The 13,025-nt window shown below is 43.7% G+C and overlaps 1 protein-coding gene across 1 annotated transcript in view; it reads left to right on the plus strand.

The window, feature by feature from the left end:
• LOC112217390 (prolyl endopeptidase) overlaps positions 1 to 13,025 on the plus strand; it is a 58,995-nt gene that overhangs the window by 43,407 nt on the left and 2,563 nt on the right. The window contains exons 13-14 of the mRNA XM_024377621.1: positions 11,456 to 11,587; positions 11,812 to 11,968. Of these exons, the coding sequence (XP_024233389.1) occupies positions 11,456 to 11,587; positions 11,812 to 11,968 (289 nt within the window). The remainder of the gene's footprint in view (positions 1 to 11,455; positions 11,588 to 11,811; positions 11,969 to 13,025) is intronic.

Below are 13,025 nucleotides of genomic sequence, written 5' to 3' on the forward strand. Positions count from 1 at the left end.
CAGTTCACTTGCATTTGCTAGTGAAAGAAATGAAATACAAATATGAAAAGTAACTGGTCGCATTTGTGTGTGTGATATACATTTAATTCTGCGTCCCATTAGTTGTATTTTCCACGTAACATTACAATGATCACGCAAGCTGATAAGACTGTAACTGTAGTTGTGAACCACGTCACAAAAAGCATTACAAAAGTATAATAAAAAATAAGTTGGGAGTTTAGAAGACTGTGTGATGGAGAATGAATGAGTGTCCGGTATTAGCTATAGAAGCAATGCTTCTAAAATGCCTTTGCACTAGATTTGAGATTTTATCAATTTCAAAAATTCTGAAATGATGTATGCACTGCAAAGAAATACAATAGGCACCTTTACATAGGCTGAAACACCGGACTCTTCCAGCGAACAGCGTTCAGATTCCCTTTGCGGTAACCTACTGAAAAGCATTCAGATTCCCTTTGCGGTAACCTACTGAAAAGCATTCAGATTCCCTTTGCGCTAGCCTACTGAACAGCATTCAGATTCCCTTTGCGGTAACCTACTGAACAGCGTTCAGATTCCCTTTGCGGTAGTCTACTGAACAGCGTTCAGATTCCCTTTGCGGTAACCTACTGAACAGCATTCAGATTCCCTTTGCGCTAGCCTACTGAACAGCGTTCAGATTCCCTTTGCGGTAACCTACTGAACAGCGTTCAGATTCCCTTTGCGCTAGCCTACTGAACAGCGTTCAGATTCCCTTTGCGGTAACCTACTGAACAGCGTTCAGATTCCCTTTGCGGTAACCTACTGAAAAGCGTTCAGATTCCCTTTGCGGTAGTCTACTGAACAGCGTTCAGATTCCCTTTGCGGTAACCTACTGAACAGCGTTCAGATTCCCTTAGCGGTAGCCTACTGAACAGCATTCAGATTCCCTTTGCGCTAGCCTACTGAACAGCGTTCAGATTCCCTTAGCGGTAGCCTACTGAACAGCATTCAGATTCCCTTTGCGCTAGCCTACTGAACAGCGTTCAGATTCCCTTTGCGCTAGCCTACTGAACAGCGTTCAGATTCCCTTTGCGCTAGACTACTGAACAGCGTTCAGATTCCCCTTTGCGCTAGCCTACTGAACAGCGTTCAGATTCCCTTTGCGGTAACCTACTGAACAGCGTTCAGATTCCCTTAGCGGTAGCCTACTGAACAGCATTCAGATTCCCTTTGCGCTAGCCTACTGAACAGCGTTCAGATTCCCTTAGCGGTAGCCTACTGAACAGCATTCAGATTCCCTTTGCGCTAGCCTACTGAACAGCGTTCAGATTCCCTTTGCGCTAGCCTACTGAACAGCGTTCAGATTCCCTTTGCGCTAGACTACTGAACAGCGTTCAGATTCCCTTTGCGCTAGCCTACTGAACAGCGTTCAGATTCCCTTTGCGCTAGCCTACTGAACAGCATTCAGATTCCCTTTGCGCTAGCCTACTGAACAGCGTTCAGATTCCCTTTGTGCTAGCCTACTGAACAGCGTTCAGATTCCCTTTGCGCTAGCCTACTGAACAGCGTTCAGATTCCCTTTGCGCTAGCCTACTGAACAGCATTCAGATTCCCTTTGCGCTAGCCTACTGAACAGCGTTCAGATTCCCTTTGCGCTAGCCTACTGAACAGCGTTCAGATTCCCTTTGCGCTAGCCTACTGAACAGCGTTCAGATTCCCTTTGTGCTAGCCTACTGAACAGCGTTCAGATTCCCTTTGTGCTAGCCTACTGAACAGCGTTCAGATTCCCTTTGCGCTAGCCTACTGAACAGCGTTCAGATTCCCTTTGCGCTAGCCTACTGAACAGCGTTCAGATTCCCTTTGCGCTAGCCTACTGAACAGCGTTCAGCGCTAGCCTACTGAACAGCGTTCAGATTCCCTTTGCGCTAGCCTACTGAACAGCATTCAGATTCCCTTTGCGCTAGCCTACTGAACAGCGTTCAGATTCCCTTTGCGCTAGCCTACTGAACAGCGTTCAGATTCCCTTTGCGCTAGCCTACTGAACAGCGTTCAGATTCCCTTTGCGCTAGCCTACTGAACAGCGTTCAGATTCCATTTGCGCTAGCCTACTGAACAGCGTTCAGATTCCATTTGCGCTAGCCTACTGAACAGCGTTCAGATTCCATTTGCGCTAGCCTACTTAAACTCTGTGTAGCCAGTTTGCTGTCTGTGTCGATGCAATGATTTGTTTTTGTTTTTATGTTTTTAAAATTATTTTGTTTTTAGTGTTGATTAGGAACCGTGTCTAAAAAGACAATATTTGTGAGCTGGCCCTAGTGATTGGCCCTGTTTGAGAGGTGACAAGCGTTCCTCTACTATAGAGACTTGGGGGCATGTGCTAAGAAAAACATTATAGATAATTATCTCCATTCTACACTGTACATGTAATAGAATAAACATACAGGCAATCTGTGCTAATTCCACAAAACAAATATTTATTTGAAATGTTCTGTAGTCTTTTATTAATGTTTTGTAAATACCTTTTCAGAGGACTGAACCAGGTGTGATCCAAAATGTTTGTCTAAGCACATGTGCTGATGAAAAACAAGTAAGCATAGGTCCCATGCAATAACAAAAAGAGCAGCTACTTTAGCAAATCATTGTTATTGCAGCCAGTCAGTAAAGCGATATCAGATGATGAGAGTGAGGGAACTGAGAGAAACAGACAGAGCAGCAGCAGTAACCCCGAACCCTACAAAGTAGAGTGCATGTGCCTCAAAGTTCCTTTCTCGATACCAGGAGAAGTGGCCATGCTTAATGCAATCCAAGCTATCATATCATGCATATTGTACTTTGTGCAAGTATGATGTTGACATTAGTCATCAAGGAAGCTCAGGTAAGTGCTTACATATAAGGATGCTAAATTATTTGATCCTAAGATATACAGTTGAAGTCGGAAGTTTACATACACTTAGGTTGGGGTCATTAAAACTCATTTTTCAACAACTCCACACATTTCTTGTTGAAAAACTATACAGTCGTGGCCAAAAGTTTTGAGAATGACACAAATATTAATTTTCACAAAGTCTGCTGTCTCAGTTTGTATGATGGCAATTTGCATATACTCCAGAATGTTAGGTAGGGTGATCAGATGAATTGCAATTAATTGCAAAGTCCCTCTTTGCCATGCAAAGAATCCCCCCCAAAAAAATTCCACTGCATTTCAGCCCTGCCACAAAAGGACCAGCTGACATTATGTCAGTGATTCTCTCGTTAACACAGGTGTGATTGTTGATTAGGACAAGGCTGGAGATCACTCAGTCATGCTGATTGAGTTCAAATAACCGACTGGAAGATTCAAAATGAGGGTGGTGCTTGGGATCATTGTTCTTCCTCTGTCAACCATGGTAAACACGTGCCGTCATCATTGCATTGCACAGAAGGGTCTTCACAGGCAAGGATATTGGTGCCAGTAGGATTGCACCTAAATCAACCATTTATCAGATCATCAAGAACTTCAAGGAGAGCGGTTCAATTGTTGTGAAGGCGGCTTCAGGGCGCCCAAGAAAGTCCAGAAACCGTCTCCTAAAGTTGATTCAGCTGCGGGATTGGGGCACCACCAGTACAGTACAAAAACATCAGCGACAGACTGATATTCTGCAAAGGGTACAGGGATTGGACTGCTGAGGACTGGGGTAAAGTCATTTTCTCTGATGAATCCCCTTTCCGATTGTTTGGGGCATCCGGAAAAAAGCTTGTCCGGAGAGGACAAGGTGAGTGCTACCATCAGTCCTGTGTAATGCCAACAGTGAAGCATCCTGAGACCATTCATGTGTGGAGTTGCTTCTCAGCCAAGGGAGTGGGCTCACTCACAATTTTGCCTAAGAACACAGCCATGAATAAAGAATGGTACCAACACATCCTCCGAGAGCAACTTCTCCCAACCATCCAGGAACAGTTTGGTGACAAACAATGCCTTTTCCAGCATGATGGAGCACCTTGCCATAAGGCAAAAGTGATAACTAAGTGGCTCTGGGAACAAAACATGGATATTTTGGGTCCATGGCCAGGAAACTCCCCACACCTTAATTCCATTGAGATCTTGTGGTCAATGCTCAAGAGGCGGGTGAACAAACAAAAACCCACAAATTCTGACAAACTCCAAGCATTGATTATGCAAGTATGGACTGCCTTCAGTCAGGATGTGGCCCAGAAGTTAATTGACAGCATGCCAGGGTGGATTGCAGAGGTCTTGAAAAATAAGGGTCAACACTGCAAATATTGACTCTTTGCATCAACTTCATGTAATTGTCAATAAAAGCCTTTGACACTTATGAAATGCTTGTAATTATACTTCAGTATTCCATAGTAACATCTGACCAAAATATCTAAAGACACTGAAGCAGCAGACTTTGTGGAAATTAATATTAGTGTCATTCTCAAAACTTTTGGCCACGACTCTAGTTTTGGCAAGTCTGTTAGGACATCTACTTTGTGCATGACACAAGTAATTTTTCCAACAATTGTTTACAGACAGATTATTTAACTTATAATTCACTGTATCACAATTCCAGTGCGTCGGAAGTTAAAATACACTAAAATGACTGTGCCTTTAAACAGCTTGGAAAAATCCAGAAAATTATGTCATGGGTTTAGAAGCTTCTGATAGGCTAATTGACATAATTTGAGTCAATTGGAGGTGTACCTGTGGATGTATTTCAAGGCCTACCTTCAACCTCAGTGCATCTTTGCTTGATATCACAGGGAAATCAGCCAAGACCTCAGAAAAAAAATTGTAGACCTCCACACATCTGCTTCTTCCTTGACAGCAAATTCCAAATGCCTGAAGGTACCACATTCATCTGTACAAACAATAGTACACAAGTATAAACACCATGGGACCACACAGCCGTCATCCTGCTCAGGAAGGAGACTCGTTCTGTCTCCTAGAGATGTACGTACTTTGGTTTCGAAAAGTGCAAATCAATCCCAGAACAACAGCAAAGGACCTTGTTAAGATGCTGGAGGAAACGGTTACAAAAGTATCTATATCCACAGTAATACGAGTCCTATATCGACATAACCTGAAAGGCCGCTCAGCAAGGAAGAAGCCACTGCTCAAAAACCGCCATAAAAAAGCCAGACTATGGTTTGTTACTGCACATGGGGACAAAGATCGTACTTTTTGGAGAAATGTCCTTTGGTCTGATCGAACTGAAAATAGAGCTGTTTGGCCATAATGACCATCGTTATGTTTAGAGGAAAAGGGGGAGGCTTGCAAGCCGAAGAACACCATCCCAACCGTCAAGTATGGGTTGGCAGCATCATGTTGTGGGGGTGCATTGCTGCAGGAGAGTCTGGTGCACTTCACAAAATAGTTGACAGTTGATTTCTTCAAACCAAGCTGCTTACCTATTGCAGATTGTCTTCCCAGCCTGGTGCAGGTCTACAGTTTTGTTTCTGGTGTCCTTTGACAGCTCTTTGGTCTTGGCCATAGTAGAGTTTGGAGTGTGACTTTTTGAGGTTGTGGACAGGTGTCTTCTATACTGATAACAAGTTCAAACAGGTGCCATTAATACAGGTAAGGAGTGGAGGACAGAGGAGCCTCTTAAAGAAGTTACAGGTCTGTGAGAGGCAGAAATCTTGCTTGTTTGTAGGTGACCAAATACTTATTTTCCACCATAATTTGCAAATAAAGTCATTAAAATTCCTACAATGTGATTTTTTGGATTTTTTTTTTTCTCTCATTTTGTCTGTTATAGTTGAAGTGTAACTATGATGAAAATTACAGGCCTCTCTCATCTTTTTAAGTGGGAGAACTTGCACAATTGGTGGCTGACTAAATACTTTCCCCCCCCCACTGTATATATATACACTGCTCAAAAAAATAAAGGGAACACTTAAACAACACAATGCAACTCCAAGTCAATCACACTTCTGTGAAATCAAACTGTCCACTTAGGAAGCAACACTGATTGACAATACATTTCACATGCTGTTGTGCAAATGAAATAGACAACAGGTGGAAATTATAGGCAATTAGCAAGACACCCCCAATAAAGGAGTGGTTCTGCAGGTGGCGACCACAGACCACTTCTCAGTTCCTATGCTTCCTGGCTGATGTTTTGGTCACTTTTGAATGCTGGTGGTGCTTCCACTCTAGTGGTAGCATGAGACGGAGTCTACAACCCACACAAGTGGCTCAGGTATTGCAGCTCATCCAGGATGGCACATCAATGCGAGCTGTGGCAAGAAGGTTTGCTGTGTCTGTCAGCGTAGTGTCCAGAGCATGGAGGCGCTACCAGGAGACAGGCCAGTACATCAGGAGACGTGGAGGTGGCCGTAGGAGGGCAACAACCCAGCAGCAGGACCGCTACCTCCGCCTTTGTGCAAGGAGGAGCACTGCCAGAGCCCTGCAAAATGACCTCCAGCAGGCCACAAATGTGCATGTGTCTGCTCAAACGGTCAAAAACAGACTCCATGAGGGTGGTATGAGGGCCCGACGTCCACAGGTGGGGGTTGTGCTTACAGCCCAACACCGTGCAGGACGTTTGGCATTTGCCAGAGAACACCAAAATTGGCAAATTCGCCACTGGCGCCCTGTGCTCTTCACAGATGAAAGTAGGTTCACACTGAGCACGTAACAGACGTGACAGAGTCTGGAGACGCCGTGGAGAACGTTCTGCTGCCTGCAACATCCTCCAGCATGACCGGTTTGGCGGTGGGTCAGTCATGGTGTGGGGTGGCATTTCTTTGGGGGGCCGCACAGCCCTCCATGTGCTCGCCAGAGGTAGCCTGACTGCCATTAGGTACCGAGATGAGATCCTCAGACCCCTTGTGAGACCATATGCTGGTGCGGTTGGCCCTGCGTTCCTCCTAATGCAAGACCATGCTAGACCTCATGTGACTGGAGTGTGTCAGCAGTTCCTGCAAGAGAAAGGCATTGATGCTATTGGACTGGCCCGCCCGTTCCCCAGACCTGAATCCAATTGAGCACATCTGGGGCATCATGTCTCGCTCCATCCACCAACGCCACGTTGCACCACAGACTGTCCACGAGTTGGCGGATGCTTTAGTCCAGGTCTGTGAGGAGATCCCTCAGGAGATCATCCGCCACCTCATCAGGAGCATGCCCAGGCGTTGTAGGGAGGTCATACAGGCACGTGGAGGCCACACACACTACGGAGCATCATTTTGACTTGTTTTAAGGACATTACATCAAAGTTGGATCAGCCTGTAGTGTAGTTTTCCACTTTAATTTTGAGTGTCACTCCAAATCCAGACCTCCATGGGTTGATACATTTGATTTCCATTGATAATTTTTCGTGTGATTTTGTTGTCAGCACATTCAACTATGTAAAGAAAAAAGTATTTAATAAGAATATTTCATTCATTCAGATCTAGAATGTGTTATTTTAGTGTTCCCTTTATTTTTTTGAGCAGTGTATATATTTGTAGTTATGACAATTACAACGATACTGAATGAATAATGAACACTTTTATTTTAACTTAATATAATGCATAAATAAAATCAATTTAGTCTCAAATAAATAATGAAACATGTTCAATTTGGTTTAAATAATGCAAAAACAAAGTGTTGGAGAAGAAAGTAAAAGTGCAATATTTGCCATGTAAAAAAGCTAACGTTTAAGTTCCTTGCTGAGAACATGAGAACATATGAAAGCTGGTGGTTCCTTTTAACATGAGTCTTCAATATTCCCAGTTCAGAAGTTTTAGGTTGTAGTCATAGGAATTATAGGATTATTTCTCTCTATACCATTTGTATTTCGTATATCTTTGACTATTGGATGTTCTTGTAGACACTATAGTATTGCCAGCCTAATCTCGGGAGTTGATAGGTTTGAAGTCATAAACAGCGCTGTGCTTCAAGCATTGCGAAGAGCTGCTGGCAAAAGCAGGAAAGTGCTGTTTGAATGAATGATTACAAGCCTGCTGCTGCCTACCACTGCTCTATCAAATATCAAATCATAGACTTAATTATAATATAATAAACACACAGAAATACGAGCCTTAGGTCATTAATATGGTAAAATCCAGAAACTATCATCTCGAATATAATATAATAATATATATAATATAATAAGAATATAGTAATATAATTTCGAAAACAAAACATTTATTCAATTTAAACATATTCTTCCAGTGAAATACGGAACCGTTCCGTATTTTATCGAATGGGTGGCAACCCTGAATCTAAATATCGCTGTTACATTGCACAACCTTAAATGTTATGTCATAATTATGTAAAATTCAGAAAAATTAATTATTGTCTTTGTTAGGAAGAAATGGTCTTCACACAGTTCGCAACGAGCCAGGCGGCCCAAACTGCTGCATATATCCTGACTCTGCTTGCACTGGAACGCAAGAGAAGTGACACAATTTCCCTACTTAATATTGCCTGCTAACATTCTTTTAACTAAATATGCAGGTTTAAGAAAGGCATTGATGTTCATTGTTAGGCTTCATTGGTGCAAGGAAAGTGGTTTTTTCGCGAATGTGCTTTTGTTAAATCACCCGTTTGGCGAAGTAGGCTGTGATTCGATGATAAATTAACAGGTTGATTATATGCAACGCAGGACAAGCTAGTTAAACTAGCAACATCATCAACCACGTGTAGTCAACTAGTGATTATGTTAAGATTAATTGTTTTTTTATAAGATAAGTTGAATGCTAGCTAGCAACTTACCTTGGCTCCTTGCTGCACTCGCGTAACAGGTGGTCAGCCTGCCACGCAGTCTCCTTGCGAATTGCAGTGTAATCGGCCATAATCGGCGTCCAAAAATGCAGATTACCGATTGTTATGAAAACTTTAAATTAACCCTAATTAATCAGCCATGCCGACCTCTAATCCAAACTGAGCAATGAATCACAGAGGCAATGAAGAGGTGTCCTTTCAGCCTGGCTACCGATGGCAGTACCGACATGGAGGATGTCAAGATGTATCCGATTGTAGTACGGCTCTTCGATGCAAGTATTGGCACGGTAGTAGTGTTATTGCTTAAGCTATGTGAATTGAGAGAGTCACAAGAAGAGCTGTATTTGACATAATTGAGAGAGTCACAAGAAGAGCTATATTTGACATAATTGAGAGAGTCACAAGAAGAGCTATATTTGACATAATTGAGAGAGTCACAAGAAGAGCTATATTTGACATAATTGAGAGAGTCACAAGAAGAGCTGTATTTGACATAATTGAGAGAGTCACAAGAAGAGCTATATTTGACATAATTGAGAGAGTCACAAGAAGAGCTGTATTTGACATAATTGAGAGAGTCACAAGAAGAGCTGTATTTGACATAATTGAGAGAGTCACAAGAAGAGCTATATTTGACATAATTGAGAGAGTCACAAGAAGAGCTATATTTGACATAATTGAGAGAGTCACAAGAAGAGCTGTATTTGACATAATTGAGAGAGTCACAAGAAGAGCTATATTTGACATAATTGACACTGGAATGAAGAGGAGGAGCATTCTGTGATTCAATTGTGTGAGTTTTGCAGTGGATAATGTCATGCAAGGTCTGGGAAAAGGAGTGGCAGCATTTCTAAAGACCAGAAATGAAAATGTGTACTTGGTTGGTTGTGCCTGCCATTTGATACACATAGCTGCAGAGAGGGCGTCGAGGTGTTAATACTGAAGACTTTCTTGTAAACCATCTTTTACTATCTTGACAAGAGTAGCAAAAGGAAGACTTCTCTGCGTGACCTACAGATCCTATGTGACACTGATGTCAGGAATATTTTGAAGCTGGTATCTACAAGATGTTTGTCCCTTGGCCAGTGTATCAACCGCCTTCTGCAGCAATGGGATCCTCTCACTGTTCTTTGCTGATGAGGTATCGGGAAACAAGACCACTGTGCCCCCAAGCTCCACCACAACAGCCACATCCTCCTCCTCGTCCTCACTTGAGCCCTCTGCTAGGCAGCCCAAGAGTTTTTCCTCCTCCTCCTCCTCCACCACATTGCCAATACCACTGCTCAAGCCCCCAGCTGACTCTACAAAGCCCAAACCTGGCTCGACAAGCCCAAACCTGGCTCGACAAGCCCCCACCTGGCTCTACAAAGCCCCCACCTGGCTCCTCCGAGCCCTCACCTGGCTCCTCCGAGCCCCCATCTGGCTCCTCCGAGCCCTCACCTGGTGCATCCACGGGCTCCTCCGAGCCCTCACCTGGTGCCTCCACGGGCTCCTCCGAGCCCTCACCTGGCTCCTCTGGAAGCAAAGTCAACTTTAAAGATTCAACTGCAGAAACTAGTGTTGTCCGTCTGCAAGCCAGACACTGTCACTACCATGATGGCAGAAACAAGTAGTGGTGTCAAGCCTACACTCTACCTGGAGAGACAAGACCAGCTTCCTGACAAGGAGCTGTCCATTGGCCAGGACACCCCCACCTACATAGGAAGCCAAGACAAGCTGGATCTGCAGACCTTCTATCTTGATGTCAGAAACTTATTTTCTTCTGCAGCAGACTACATGTTGCTGATATTTCCATTTGGAGATGTGCTCCTCCAGCATGCAGTGGTCGCTGACATTGCCAGCAGGCAGACTGCCAAGTTCTCATCCCGTAACTTGTTCATGGCTCTCTTTCCCTGTGTTGTTCCTGAGGGGAACCTCTGTTGATCTGGTGGAAGATGAGTTTAGACTCTATCAGGAAACAACCTTTTAAGCAGAGTCTGGTCAACATGCGCACGGATCAGGCCTGGAGAGAAATTGGCACCAGGAAAAGGGGGAGCAGCCTGGGCTACTTCCACCTTCCGGCTGTGATGCTGGGGATATTGGTCATATTCCACAGCATTGCAGACTGCGAATGAATATTTAGTCTCGTTTCCAAGAACAAAACCCAGTACAGAGCCTCAGTACAGACATGCTGAGTGCCCTCGTTACCAAGGTTTCAATGATTGCCAGAGGTACCGTTTTCCACAGAAAAGTCTACCTTGATGCCCTGCTGCGTAAGGCTCAATCTGCTAACTACCAGGCAAATCTGTCTAGGAAATGACTTCCTGAACATGTAAAGGTGTCCATAAGTTTTGTTCTCACCCCGTTTCCTGTCATAGCTTTTTGGTTTTTATTATGCAGAACATGTTTATATGATACTGATGCTCTGCTTCAAACACTTGTTCTTATCATATCAGAGTTTTTTTAGTTATCGTGGATAAGACGTTACATCTTGTGAGTGACTTTTACCATATGTGTAAATGGAATGCTGTCAAGAAAGAAAGTATTCCAACCTTTTATAGACTTGATTTGGTACAATTCTATAATTGCGATCAGACTCACAAACAGCGGGGGGAAAGACAACCCAAATTCGGCGAGTGCTAAATCTCTAATTTGCCGCGCGCGTCTGATACTCTAAAAAGTTGGACAGGGTTGGCAGGTCTGAAATTCTGTTTCTGAACTTTACACACACTCACCCGTTCTGTCTGTGTGTGTGTGTGTGTGTGTGTGTGTGTGTGTGTGTGTGTGTGTGTGTGTGTGTGTCTTTCTTTCCTTCTTTAGCGGGCATGCTGGCCAACAAGCAGAACTGCTTCACAGACTTCCAGTGTGCAGCAGAGTACCTCATCAAGGAGGGCTACTCATCCCCCTCCAAACTCACCATCAATGGAGGGTCCAACGGGGGCCTGCTCGTAGGTAGGGCCCGCAATGATAGCATCACTATTGTTTGTTGCTGATGCTTTTAGACAGTGAGCTCACGCCCAGTCTGAAAACTAACCCTGGCACTACCCTAACATGTTGAGATCTTCCTCACCTGTGTGTGTGTATGTCTCTTGCTGCCTGCTAACCTTTTTGGTGCGTGTCAAACTTCTCACCTGTTTGTGTGTGTATGTGTCTGTCAATCCCTTTCTGTCCCCCAGCGGCATGTGTGAACCAGAGGCCGGAGCTGTTTGGCTGTGCCGTGGCCCAGGTGGGCGTCATGGACATGCTCAAGTTCCACAAGTTCACTATTGGCCACGCCTGGACCACCGACTTCGGCTGCTGCGATGTCAAGGAACAGTTTGACTGGCTCATCAAGTGAGTGCTCCTCCTTGCTCAAAACCATTCATCTTGGGGCGACAGGGGAATTAGGTTTGCAAAATGCTATCATATCATGCAATTATACCATTCATAAATTGGTGTGTACCAAACATTAGGAACACCTTCGTAATATTGAGTTTCACCCCCCCTTGCCCTCAGAACAGCCTCAGTTTGTCTAGGCATGGACTCTACAGGGTGTCAAAATTGTTCCACAGGGATGCGGTCCCATGTTGGCTCCAATGGTTCCCACAGTTGTGTCACTTTGGCTGGATGTCCTTTGGGTGGTGGACCGTTCTTGATACAAACGGGAAACTGTTGAGCGTGGAAAAACCTGGTCAGTGTTGCAGTTATTGACACAAACAGGCTGCCATACCCCGTTCCAAGGCACTTAAATCTTTTGTCTTGCCCATTCACCCTCTGAATCTAACGGCTTAAAAATCCTTCTTTAACCGGTCTCCTCCTCTTCATCTAAACTGATTTAAGTGGATTTAACCTGTCTGGGAACGGGGTTCCGCTGGCGCCAACGGCAAGTGAAATTGCAGGGCGCCAAATTCAAACAACAGAAATCTCACAAATCTAATTTCTCAAACATACAAGTATTAGGCACCATTTTAAAGATAACATTCTCGTAAATCCAGCCAGTGTCTGATTTCAAAAAAGCTTTACAGCGAAACGATTATGTTAGGTCACCACCAAGTCACAGAAAAACACAGCCATTTTTCCAACCAAAGAGAGGAGTCACAAAAAGCAGAAATATAGATCAAATTAATCACTAACCTTTGATGATCTTCATCAGACACTCATAGGACTTCATGTTACACAATACATGTATGTTTTGTTTGATAAAGTGCATATTTATATAAAAAATATCCAAAAATCAAATTTTACATTGGCATGTTATGTTCAGTAGTCCCAAAACATCCGGTGATTTTGCAGTGAGCCACATCAATTCACAGAAATACTCATAATAAACATTGATGATAGATACAACTATTATACATGGAACTTAAGATAAACTTCTCCTTAATGCAACCGCTGTGTCAGATTTCAAAAA

This window comes from Oncorhynchus tshawytscha, linkage group LG18 (assembly GCF_018296145.1).
Source record: "Oncorhynchus tshawytscha isolate Ot180627B linkage group LG18, Otsh_v2.0, whole genome shotgun sequence".
Taxonomy (NCBI): domain Eukaryota; kingdom Metazoa; phylum Chordata; class Actinopteri; order Salmoniformes; family Salmonidae; genus Oncorhynchus; species Oncorhynchus tshawytscha.